Source organism: Erythranthe guttata, chromosome 4, assembly GCF_056151865.1.
Source record: "Erythranthe guttata isolate IM_541 chromosome 4, IM_541, whole genome shotgun sequence".
In the NCBI taxonomy this organism is placed as follows: domain Eukaryota; kingdom Viridiplantae; phylum Streptophyta; class Magnoliopsida; order Lamiales; family Phrymaceae; genus Erythranthe; species Erythranthe guttata.
Genome location: NC_142536.1, coordinates 6,843,967 through 6,857,818, shown reverse-complemented (window position 1 = coordinate 6,857,818; position 13,852 = coordinate 6,843,967). Strand labels below are relative to the sequence as shown.

General features: G+C 31.3%; 1 protein-coding gene across 1 annotated transcript; it reads right to left on the bottom strand.

The window, feature by feature from the left end:
• Window positions 1-9,260: 9,260 nt before the first annotated feature.
• Window positions 9,261-11,771, bottom strand: LOC148771010 (uncharacterized). Its single transcript, XM_088817446.1, has 4 exons — window positions 10,919-11,771; window positions 10,688-10,784; window positions 9,920-10,028; window positions 9,261-9,842 (listed from the first exon to the last, which is right to left on the bottom strand). Exons 1-4 carry the CDS (start codon window positions 11,769-11,771, stop codon window positions 9,261-9,263), a joined length of 1,641 nt encoding a protein of 546 aa, XP_088673572.1.
• Window positions 11,772-13,852: the final 2,081 nt, after the last annotated feature.

Genomic DNA, 13,852 nt, shown 5'->3' with positions numbered 1-13,852 from the left:
AAATTAAATTGAGCTCGAGGGAGGTAAATGTTACAGATAATACTTTAGGGAATAAATGTTACAAAGGGTATACATTTGGGGTTTAAACTATATTTAACACATAATAATAAGAATAATCGGCTAATAGTAATCTTCAAATAGCCCTTCAGAAAGTTTAACAAGTCCTTATACAATTATTTAAATACTAAATCAAATCTCAAATCAAAACTATCACAAAATAAATTACTCGACAATCGTGCTTGTACTCGTGCATTTGATCCCTTGGCTAACAACCCATTTTTATTTTCATTATATATATATATATTAATTATGGATTAATTAAATCTAAATTCAACCGTGTGCATAATGCATATTCGATTCCACATTCTGCTTGTCGGCCGAACAGAAAAACAAAACAATGCATAAAAGTATATTAATATTATAATAAACATAAAATGAATTGAGTAGGGGAATCATTATAGTTAGATTATTGTTTTCTTGTCCTCAATTGTCAATTTGGCCAACCACTAAGGCAATTAGTATTTTTATTTTTCCTCTGTAAACAATAAAATTGTATATGTGCACCGAATAAATCTATTTTCTCGTATAATAACTTAAAAATTATACGAGAGACGTAAACTATATTAGGTTAGTCTTGTGTGCTAAACTCGACCTAGCTGTTGCTGGTAAATGGATTCGAACATAAATCAATTAACACAATTTCACTTACTACAATCGCTAGATCATCCGCCGGGGGCTTTTACTAATTATTTATTCATTTCTTGTTGTTGTATAGTAATTGTCAGATACTTCGTAAAGTAATATTACTTTAAGTGAAGCGATTGTAATGATTGTCGAAACTTTTCAATAATTCTTCTAAAAAATAGTTTATAAGCTATGAAGTTGTTTTCATACGTGTGGATATATATATAATAAAACAATATTATTTTCCATATCAGATTGAATTGACCTATTGTGAATTAGAGCAACTTCAATGGCAAAATATTAAAATGGATCACTAAATATTTATTTGATGCTCGTTTTATTATTTTGATACTAATTTACTTCAATCGTAAGCATTAAATGAATCATCAAATTTTTAAATATATGTATAAATATATTTAAAATTGACACGTTTCAATTTATAATAGGTTTATTGGGTAGTTAATGTTTTGATACCTCTTTTTTCTGGGATACATTTTTGCATCTCCGGAAGTTGAATATCGAATTAAGTACCAATTTAATTCCCTCGTTTGGAGATGAAAATTTAAGTTTTGGAACATCAAAATAAAAGTTATACCAGGGTTCGAATTTCATTTCCTAATACTTTTTTGGTGGAACTTGTCACATATTACTTGAGTAAACTGCAAAAACTACCCCTGTGTAATCTCGAAATAGCAAAAACCCCCCTGTGATAAATAAACTAGCAAAAACCTCCCCTGTGAAATTATTTAAATAGCAAAAACCCCCCTATGGAACTATTTGAGGGTTGACTTGATATAAAAAGACACAAATACCCCTGGAGTCTTGCAATTAATAAATTCTTATATTTTATAAATATTTTAATTATTTTATTTAAAAAATAATCAATTTAGTTGTTTACTATTTTTTTTTATTTCTAAACAAATAAATTAAAAAGAATAAATATACACATAATATGTATATATATAAATACATTTTGAGGGACAATTTTGTCATTTCAAGTCTAAAAAATCAGCTAGGGGGGATTCTGCCTTTAACTAAATTTCACAGGGGGGTTTTTGCTAGTTTATTTATCACAGGGGGGTTTTTGCTATTTTGATATAACACAAGGGTAGTATTTGCAGTTTACTCCATATTACTTATGCTTAATATTTTTTACATATCTGCAGAATATTTTATATAATATATATTATAAAATCAATCAAAGTATGTCGATATTTCTTTTTGTTGTGTTCTTAGAAGTTTAATGGGCATGCAATTGGATTTGGTTATATGTATGCAATTATTGGAATTATAAATTGTATTAAACATGATTGTTTATTTGTTATTCATTTTTTCTTTTACTTTTAGTACTAAAGGTTATTCAATTTACACATTATCATATATCCTAAAAACATAAATCAAATAAATAAATCCTATTTCGTCACTTTTTTATGTGAAGGAACTAAGGATCAACCAACACTCTTGTGCAATAATTCGCAAATTTCTAGTAAATAAGTTAGAATTTTTGCTACACTTAATTTTTAACTTATTTTCGTAAAATATCGAAATTGTTCTAATAGTTGTGATTTAAAATTAGGAAATTAAGGGTGAATACGTCAAATACCTCTTTTAGTTTATTACATAAATGCTTTTAAATTAGAGATGCCGGTTGAGTAGTCCATATCAAATTATGATTTAAAGCTGATTATTTTAAGAATGGTAGAAGCAAACGCTAGTGTTTGAAACAATTAAAAACTGATTATGAATTAAAAAAAAAAAAAAAACTCATAATCAATTTAATTTTTTTTTGGCAAACACCACCTAAATATTTATTTGCGGATTTTGAAATTTCCATTCTAATTTCCACCACAAATTATTGCAATTGAAATGTTGTGAATTGATTAATAACATATTTTGAACAAAAGAGCCAATATTGCTTATTCTTGGGCAATATATATATATATATATATATATATATATATATATATATATATATATATATATATATATATATATATATATATATATATATATGGGGCTATATGCCAAACACCCTTCATTGGAATTTTAATTCTTGATAAATCATTTATTCATAAATGATATTTGAGATAAATCCAATGGGCCTGAAAAATCATATATGCCCCCACTAATTATTAATTAGTATAATTATTTAATTTAAAAAAAATTATACCCTTAATCTACACCCAAATCTTCTCCAAAAATTATTCCCCACATCACTCCAATTCAGTTTTTTTTTCCTATTCTTTTTTTATTTTGTTTAATGGTTTTTTTATTTCAATTTAAAAGAAAATTTTGTAATTTTTTTTTTATTTTCGGTTTTTATTTAAGTTTTTTTTTACTTATATTTTTCATATTTTGTATTTTAATTTAAAAAAAATAGTTTTATTTTTATTTTCCTTATTTCATGGTTTTTCTTTTTTTCTTAATTTCGATTTTTTTTAAATAGTTTTATTTTTATTTTCTTTCCTGTTTTTTTAATAAAAACCACTTTATATATGAAAACCACTCTGTATAAACATATATATAAACACGGAAACCACTGTATAACAATTATATAACATGAAAGCAACTATGTAAACTTGAAAACCACTCTGTATGACAACTATGTCAACTAAAAACCACTCTGTATATAGAGTTATATAAAAATCTGTTAAAAAATTATTGAAAACAACTATAATTTTTGTACAGATTTTTATAGTGGTTGATGTAAAATATTGAAACCCACTATACAAATCTGTACATAATTATTGAAACCCATTATAAAATTCTGTAAATAATTATTAAAAACCACTCCAACTTTCGAGTCATTAGCTTCTGCTCTGAGGCTAACGCAGACTTGAAACCTCGTATTGCTCAATCGATCCAACGCAACCCTTTGGGAAAACTTTCGTAATCCCACGGACACGATTGTGATTGGCCAAGAGCTTGGTGCAGAAACGATACTAATGATGATTTGACTCTCCTGGTAAAGGGGCAAACTGAGAACCGGAGAATCTGAGACCGCGTGGCGGCGTCCTTGACCTGCTCTAAGCCGTCTCCACCATATACCACCAATGTCGAAAACATACCTCACCATTACTTGAACATGATGAAACATTTTTTTGTTAGAAAAGAAAATCATAACATATACGAGAAGCAAAGAAAAAAAAACAAAGAAATTAGAAAATCAAACATCTGTTAATGGAAATAATAACATATATGAAAATAAAAAATTCAAGCACTTCAATGGACTTGTTCTACCTGACATCAAATCAATATTATAATTTATTTCGCACTAGATTGAGGAAAAAATTGTATGATTATGTAATAATATTATGGTTTTAAATAATTTAACATACAGTAGGTTTTTTGGGTTGTTTTTATTTTGTATGATGAGAGAAAGATGGCGACTCGAAGAGGAGACATGAGGCGTGGGTTGTGTTCGGAGATTAAGGACCGAGATTTATGGGGTTTTAATTATGAAAAAGATAATACGTTATGTATTCCTAAACCTAAGATATGTTTTAGATTAGTATAAGGGTATAATAGTGAAACTTAATTAATTTTAATACATTAAAAATGATTTGGATTTATTTTAAAATCTAGAAAAAAAATGGACTCCTTGTAATTGCACATGTATAACCAGGGGCTTTTGTCAAATAACCCCTATATATATATATATAGTTTTTTGTAATAATTCTTTGTTATAATCCATGACATTAATGATGATATGATGATGACTACCTTTTGGCATCAAAATTAGGTTTCCCAAGCTGGCATTTCACCTAAAGTATAGTCATTCAAATATTAAAATTTTAAAATATTAGAGAAAGTGACATCTTTTTGTTATTGGAAAAATGTCATCAACCACTATGTATTAGATTTAAATTTTTTTCTTTTATATATATATATATATATTCCAACAATTAATCAAGCAAAGATCCCTTAAACATTGTCATCAACTACAAATTTCTCTATTTCTCCCTTTCCTCTCTTTTCAATATCCTCATAATTAATTACCTCAAGAAATAAACAGCTTACAGATGAAGAGCTTATTAGAACGTGACAAAGGTATTATTTTTTTTATTTTTTTTTATATAGGAAAAAAATAAGTGATTATTATACTTGCAACCAACGATGTTGGAATGGCTCAATCAAATCAAAACTCCTGAGAATCGGGTCTTTTAGTTTGATTGAGCCGTGCCAATATCATGCTCAGGAAAGGAAATTAGATGTTACACCTGGTTATATGCACTGGGTTGAACCGTAGATCTACACATCATGTTCCGTTACACTAATGCCTAGTTACTCTAATAGTTTTTTTTTCTTGATTTGTTCTGCTAATTGTTTTTTTCTTCTTCTTGATTTCTCGATATAAATTACGAAAAATATAAAAATTAAATAATTGTCAATTTGAAAAGATCCAAGGAGTAGATGGTAAGGCCTGAGTAACCAAGCCTTTGAGAGATCCTTTAATGCATGTGATGTAATTAAAAAAAAAAAAATTAAAATTTGTATTTTATTTTATTTTTTTATTCTTTTACGTGCTAAATGTTCTAATTGGCATACTTACAAGTTTGCAATTTAAGCATTTCTCGAAAGAAAATGCATAAGAGACTGAAAACTTTTAGTTGGCAGAAATCCACTTCACAGATGGGCGTATTGTAACAAATAATAAAATATATTTACAAGAGTCTCATGATGAATCCATATAAATATTCAAACTATCTAATTCTAAGTACTAAATTTTTGCAACATATGATCATATTCATATGCAATCGAATCAAAATTAAAGTCGGTTTGTTAACGCTAAATTATGAAAGTAAACTGAATTATATAAACTCTGCAAATTATCTAAGAAAGCAATTGCAATCACAAATATGATCTAACTACAAGCCTAAGATTTTATATTCTCCTTATGTGTTTATCGATCACTCAATTATCCATTATTATGCATGCAAATAATTTTGATTAATTAACATGAGACATTAGATTAACTATAGGGTCAAAAATATTTTGCACCCTTATAGTCTATGTAACACTTATCCCTTAAAGTATCAGTTGTAATACTTACCCCTCAACATTAATTATTTTGTATTTAAAATTTTAAAATATTATAATAATCTTAATCTATTTCCACTTTTATTGGATAGAATAATTAAAAATAATTTAAATAGTTTATCAAAAACATCGATTGAAAAGTAACTAAAAAATATTTTTTTGGAGAAAAATATAAAGATAATATATATTGTATAATAATGCATGAAAATATATTTTAAGAAATTAATGAACTAAAATAAATTAAAATACTTAAGATCAAAATTAATTATGTATTGATTTCTTAAAATTTATCGATATGAATTTATTCAATTAATTGATCCAAAAACAATTAGATGTTATTTCTTAAAGATCTACCCCTTTCAATAAAGGAGAAAAATTTAATGTATTAAAACTTAAAATATAAATTAACTGGTGCTTGAGGGGTAAGTATTTAATTCAAATGATACTTTAACTTGGTAAATGTTACATAGGATATATATTATAGGAGTGTAAAGTGTATTTAACCCTTAATTATAATTTTCTTTAGCGTGAATTACAATTCTAATGTTCATAATCAAATCACTACATTCGTACATAACTTAGTTAAGATCAAAGCAGTAAACATATCACGTGGTAATTTGAGCAAAGAAACATAGTTTGAGAATAAAAAAAAATCAAGAGATATTAGAAGAATTGGAATTAGAAGAAGACATTTTACTTGATAATACTTGTTACTTTTTATCCGCACATTTACATAATATATACTACTTAATAATATAACTAGTACCTATTTTCATGCAATTAATTGAAAACTACTCTTTAAAAGTATGAGGTACGTGCTTCTAAATTTCAAGGGCAAGCTACTCTTGCAACCAACACCCATTTTCATGCAATTAATTGAAAACTAGCAACTAACACCTAATTTGACTAATTCTTTCCACTAATTAAATAATTATATGTATCATTCATTCACGTCCGCTCGAAATATCCTTATCCTCAAGGATATAGTCTTCATACGTGTATGGGATCGTTTTGCGAATTCAGTTCGTCTGATGATCCATCAATTATTTGAGGGACACTAGTAGAAAACCGGCCACAAGCGACGAAATCTTGCGACACAAATAGGACTCTTGCGACGAAATTAGGACTTCTGCGACGATTTCGATTTCGTCGCAATGGGGGTCCAAATTCAACGCCAATAATCCCGTCGCAAACGCTAGGACGAATTCTCAATTTCGTCGCTAACGGGGCGACGAATTACATTTTCGTCGCACAAAGTCGATTTTATATAATAAATTAGATTTTTGTGTTTGCGACATTTATATCTACACTATCGTCGCCGTTTCTTGCGACGTTTTTTATGTTCGTCGCAAAATAAAAATTTCAACAAAAATAAAATAATATTAGGTTGCGACGAAATACATATATCGTCGCAACGTATTGCCACGATATTTCTCTGTTCGTCGTCAATTTGTGCGACGAATGTTAACTATTCGTCGCAATATTTAGTTCTACCAAAACAAGATTTACGACGAAATATAGTACATCGACGTACTTTATTTGCGACGAAAATGATTATATTCGTCGCAAATGTTACTGTATAGTTTTATATATATATATTATTTTATATAATAAATTACTTATAAATAATTATTAATTTCACTAAAACAATTAAACTACTAAATTAAATTACACAGTAGTTTTAAAGTTGAAGTCTACATAAAATTAAATACCAAGTCACAATACATATACGAATCTAGAATTACATAAAAAATTAGAAAAATATTGTAGCATTACAAAATGAAATTAATCCGAATTGAGTCGTTCTTCGTCGTCATTTGAAGTACCTGAATTTGGAGTTTTGGAGACGGGCTGATCGACAATTCCTTTTTGTCTTAAAGTATAAAGTAATGAGTTCAAAGATTCTTTAAGTGAGCTCACTTCATCTCGCGATTCTTGCAATTCTCCTTCTAAGAGCTCGACTTTAGTCTCCAACTCTTCATTTCTAACAGAAGAAAATCTTGATCTTGCAACTTTCTTAGTGGTTGAGCTTTGAATCCCAAGTACTTTTGTCTTACCCAACACTCTTTCACAAGCTATTGAGTCGGCCGTACTTTGATCTTTTCCATCATTAATACACCATTCGTATACTCTTTCCAAGTCTTCCTGAAAATACAAATAAATAACCATAAATTCATAAATTAAACAAAAAATTGGGCAGCATAACATATTCTATGGACATACCAAAAAAATATCAATATATAAAAAACACATCAACAAATTCAACATATATACCAAACAATAGATCAAACACAATTTAACATATATACCAAACAATAGATCAAACACACAATACCAAAACAAAAAGCCCACCAACTAATTCAACATACAAAACAACTAAGGATGAAAACTTACTGCCCTCTCACCCTCCTCCGTGGATGACCCGGATTCCACGATTGGCATCAATGGGTCGATACGCATATAATCTTTTTTATATTTATCAACCACGGTAGGAGCTTTACCAAAATTTTGAAGCTGTAATAAAACTTTATAAAAAAAATTAATATAAAATATACATGAATATAATACGAAAAATTTAACAAAAAAATATATAAGACTTCTTACATGTTCATGAGACCACCCACTAATACTAGTTTGACCCCAATGGTGGTCGGTAGCGATTTTCATTCGGGATTCTCGGCATTTATCAGACTTGGACTGTGAATATACACATGTTAATAAACTTCGATTAAATTTATTTGAACATGACAAATTAGAAAAAAAAAATCAAAAGAAATATAATTTACCTTGCCATCACCACTGGAATCAGATATAGAAAAAAATTAATCACACAATTCCTCCCATGTAGATGAACTAATCAATCCCTCCGGACGATTTGCCTTAGTAGTGGCAAGATCTGGTGCTCTATCATAAATTTTTTTCAACACTTAAGTTCTATGATCTTTCCAACGAGCATTGGCCGTAGCATTGAACCATTTCTTCGTAGAATCTCAATCAGGAAGTTTCCATTTGTCCAAACAAGAATAAAAAAAATTCATATACAACAAATCAATTTAACTAACTAAGAATTATTATTAAATTTTTAATAATTTCAAATACCTTGAATCGTAACCACAATTTCTCAACCCGACCGTCTTTTTTGAGCTTAAGCCAAGAAATGCAAGGACTAAAAAGGTCACAATGTGTAACTTGACTAGCAATGGCCCGCACCAATCCGTTCCTCCCACGCCCGACTGGAAGACCTGCATCGTTAAAGTCCACATGTACTACTACATCATAATTTGTGCTCGAACCTTGCTCTGTGCTCGAACCTTGCCCTGACATAGAAAATACACAAATCGGGCTGCCTGAACAAGAAAAGAAGATACATTAGCATCAATTTTAAGTTAGACAACACATATAACATAATATGACGAGTTAAATACATTAATAATAAAAATAAACTTAATGAAAATACTAAGACGATAAATAATTCAAATAAAAGGTAAATTTACAAATATGAGTTCCAAAAATATTTGATCAACAAATACAATGAGTTACTGTTCCATAACATCTATAACATTTATGTCATTATTTATCGAAAGTATCTCATAACATCCATCTTCAACTTCAACAAGATCCTCAGATTTTAGAGCAAAGTTGTCCCTTGGTTTAATAACAACAGGCACCACCCATGGCCTCTCACGTGGATCTTCGACGTAGAATGCTTGCAATACTTGTGATGGCAGAACAAAAGGATTTGCTTTTGGATCTGGCCTGGATAAATTCACAAGTGTAAAGCCTAGGTTGTCCCTCCTGTTCGTACGAATATTAACCCAATCACACTCGAACAAGACTACTTTTTTTGCACCAACATTGAATGAAAGTTCAATGATGTCTTTTATTACGCCATAGTAGCCTACATCTTCATCTCTTGGAGATTTATCCTTCGAACTCGCGAAACTGGTAGTTGTTGCTTTCATAAACACACCACTATTTTGAGTAAAATGAGATTCTTCAGACGATTTTGTACGAAATGTAAACCCTTGAACATCAAGTCTCTTAAAAGTCTTCACTCTAAAATCAGGGGAACTAGCCAAGACTCTAAGATTTTCATCTATTCCAACCTTTCTTTGCACCTAGTTGGCCAACAAACGGTTACTTATCTTAAGTAACAAATATGAAAATTAATCACAATCTAATGGAATACACTTACATATGATTGAAACCAACGACGGAATTCTTTGTCCTGTAACTGTTGAATTTGCCATTGGTAAGCAAGGTCACTCGTTGAGATTTTATTCTTAACGGTCTCTAAATGCTCCCTACGAAAAGGGTATATATTTTAAATAGTTCAATGAAAACTATTGAAAATTAAAATACCATATAGATAACTTACTCAATGCAAGGTCGGACTTCGTCACAGTTGAAAAGGCAATAGTTGTGTGCCTTCTCCATTAAATCATAATTGAGAACTTTGTACTTAGGATGTACATCACTATCATTTGATACTCCCGAGAATATTTAAAATGCACTTTGTGGTTCATCATCACAAAGTGTAGCTGAGAAGTTTTCTGTGTATAGTAAGCAAAAGTTTAAGCATTCCTCAGTGACGTAACATTCGGCAATAGAGCCTCCAGGACACTTTTTATTCCGTACAAAACTCTTTAAGTGGCCCAAATATCTATGTCAAAGGAAATTTTATAAAGATTAGATTTTATTATAATAAGTTAATGGAAATTAAATATGACATCAGCTCTTGAAATGCACTGGTCCGGCAACCATTGCTTCATGAGCTATGTGAACCGGCAAATGCATCATCACAACAAAGAATGATGGGGGGAACAATTTCTCAAGATTGCATAGTACTTTTACAATATTATAGTGTAGTTTTTGAAAATCTTCAACTATGTTGGTTTTGGAACATAAGCCTCGAAAAAAACTACACAATCGAATAATAGTACAAGCCATCTTGTTAGGTAACCCCACATTCCGAATTGCCAATGGAAGCAATTGTTGCACCAATACATGATAGTCGTGGCTCTTCAGTCCCCCTACTTTGTCTTCATTCACACAACGGGCTATATTGGATGCATAGCCGTTAGGAACATTAATGTTTGATATAACATCACAAAACGATTTCTTAGACTGGACAGACATCTTGTGATACTTCCCAAGTTTTGGACTAGAGTGGGAAATCGTGAACCAATCTTACCAGATGGTGGTTTTTTTATTTTTTCAATGTCCTCCTTTGCATTTTCAAAACCATCATTTTTGCTAAGAAGATTTAATAGCCGCTTTAGTAACAATTCCCCAATATTCTTCTCAATATGCATGACATCCAGGTTATGACGTATCAAATTATCTTTCCAATAAGGCAATTCAAAGAAAATACTTCTCTTTCTCCATTGAGAATCTCTATGAACTGTTTGACCTACGCCAAATACAACATCGATTCCCTCCGTTTTTGATAAGACATCTTCCCCAGATGGTGGAGGTGGTGCCCCTTCCTCTGGAAAGCGGCTATATCCCATAAAACATTGTTTGTTTGACTTGTACAAACGCTCAGATACGGTATCTTCAGCACAACTAGGACAAGCAAGATAACCGCTCGTGCTCCATCCCGATAAATTACCAAGTGCCGGGAAGTCATTAATAGTCCACAAGAGGGCCGATCGCATATTAAAGTACTGTTTTGTGGACATATCAAAATTTTGAATTCCCGAAATCCACAACTCCTTCAGCTCATCTATCAATGGTTGCAAATAAACATCAATGCCATTTTTAGGTCCCTTGGGACCAGAAATAAGCAATGACATCATCATATGAGAACGTTGTATGCACAAATTTGGTGGCAAATTGTAAATCATTAGAATGACAGGCCACGTGCTATACTTGCTACTTAATGATCCAAAAGGATTAAAACCATCTGTAGCCAAACCTAGCCTTACGTTTCGGGATTCCAAAGAAAATGACTCATGTTTCTTATCGAACTCTTTCCACGCATCGGAATCAGCAGGATGCCTGAGAACTCCATCGTCACATCGAGTCTCCGCATGCCATCTCATGTTAATGGATGTTCTCTCACATATAAATAAACGCTTAAGTCTCGGAATCAAAGGGAAGTGTCGCAAAACCTTTTTGGGTACTCTTTTGCGGCGAGTGGTTGAAGAGCTCGACTGGTTCTCCATGGAAGTCTTCCATCGTGAAGCATTGCAGACTCTACATGAATCTAAGTCTGTATCATCCTTCCATAACAACATGCAATTATTTTGACATGCATCAATTTTCACATAACCACACCCCAATTTCCCAATCAACTTCTTAACTTCATAAAAAGAGTCGGGAATATTTAGACCGGGAATTTTTTTAATTAGTTGGAGTGTGTCTGAAAACGTCTTATCGCTCATCTTGCCTCGAGGTTTAATTTTGTAGAATTCCAACACGAATGAAAGTTTAGAATTTTCTTGGCATCCATCATATAGAGGGATACACCACTCTTCAATGAGTTTACGAAAATCATCAACTTCCGGTGTGGATTCTTCCAATGATTCGTGTGGATCATGATGAATACATGCATGCAACAATTCTTCCATGTTCTAACGGCCACTCGCACCACCATCAGTTTCATTCACCTCTTCAACTTCGGACATTCTGAAATCAGCAGCTTCATTTGTTTCACAAACCTGATGCCCGATATTCTTCCTCAGACTCTAGGTGCATTACCCATTGGCCTAAACCATAAGATTTATCCCAACCCCTCCAAAGTAAATGTCCGTGGACAAATTCCCGATCCCCAATTTTTCTACACTCACAATCTCGACATGGACATCGTATTTTATTATCAATCGCAGCCTTATTAAAAGCAAAATCCAAAAATTCTTCACAACCCTTTTGAAATGCATCTAATCGATGATCATCTATCAAAACCCAACTCCTATCATTTGCCATTTTGTAGTAAGTAAATAGTCTTACTGATGCTGGTAAAAAATAGCATGACAAATATTTCAGTTATTCAAAATATTGTTTTTATTATGTAGAATGCATTAATTAATATAGAAAAAAAATAATCGAAATGAGAAGAAATTTTCCGAACTCCCAATACTGCCCTTTACCACTTTTCCGAAATGAGAAGAAATTTTACGGAACCACGCACACAAATATTTCTTTTATTAACATAATAATCATATAATCAGTTTTACATAATTATTGATTTATTTATAAATCAATTGCTAAAAAGAATTATTCAATATTTGATAAGTCTTCTACTATTTAGAACACATAAATTACAGTTTCTTAATCACCTAAAATACAAAATACATAATAATTTTGACATTACAAGTGTAAATATCAAGAAAAAAAATCAGAATTTTTCGAAAACTGATATCGGATCCGAAATCATAATCTCATAATTATTCCAATTTCAATAAATAAAAAAATGGAATTTTGGAATTTGTAATGAAAAATATTGTTTCAAAATCGAAAAATTTTGGATCACAATCGGCAAAAATCATAAATTTTGTTCCAATTTCCACCTCTAACCTCGTTACAAGAATGCATGTCTTAATAAAAAAAAACGAAAAATAGGCAATAACGAAGATTATACCTCGACAGTCTGCACACGGTGGGCTTTCCAGTCAACGATTCCACCAAACTTTGAAACGGCAGCTTTCACAGACGAGGCGGCGGCAAGGCAACGACAAAGGAGGCGGCAAGACACCGGAACAGAACAGTAGAGAGAGAGAGAGAGAGTGAGAAAAAAATGGAGGGAGAGAGAGAGGGAGAGAAAGAACGGGGGAGTTTGATGGCGTAGATTACAAATTGAAATTAGGGCAGTTTGGTGGCCGGTGATGGTGGAATGGCGCCGGCAGAACGACGCCGCCACCGGCGACGGTAGAGTCGAAGAGAGAGAGAGAGAGAGAGAGAGAGAGAGAGAGAGAGAGAGAGAGAGAGAGAGAGAGAGAGAGAGAGAGAGAGAGAGAGAGAGAGAGAGAGAGAGAGAGAGAGAGAGAGAGAGAGAGAGAGAGAGAGAGAGAGAGAGAATGGAGAGTTGGGCTGAAACGAATTAGGTTTTTAACCCAATTCTTTTATGCGATGAATTCCACTGAATCGACGCGCAAATGAAATAAAAATAAATCTTAAATTAATT

Coding starts and splice junctions, on each gene's coding strand:
- LOC148771010 (XM_088817446.1), bottom strand. CDS start 11,771: ATGAGATGGCATGCGGAGACTCGATGTGACGATGGAGTTCTCAGGCAT. Junction 10,785..10,918: donor AATAAAAAAACCACCATCTG/GTAAGATTGGTT, acceptor CATCCAATATAG/CCCGTTGTGTGAATGAAGAC. Junction 9,843..9,919: donor GTCGTTGGTTTCAATCATAT/GTAAGTGTATTC, acceptor TTGGCCAACTAG/GTGCAAAGAAAGGTTGGAAT.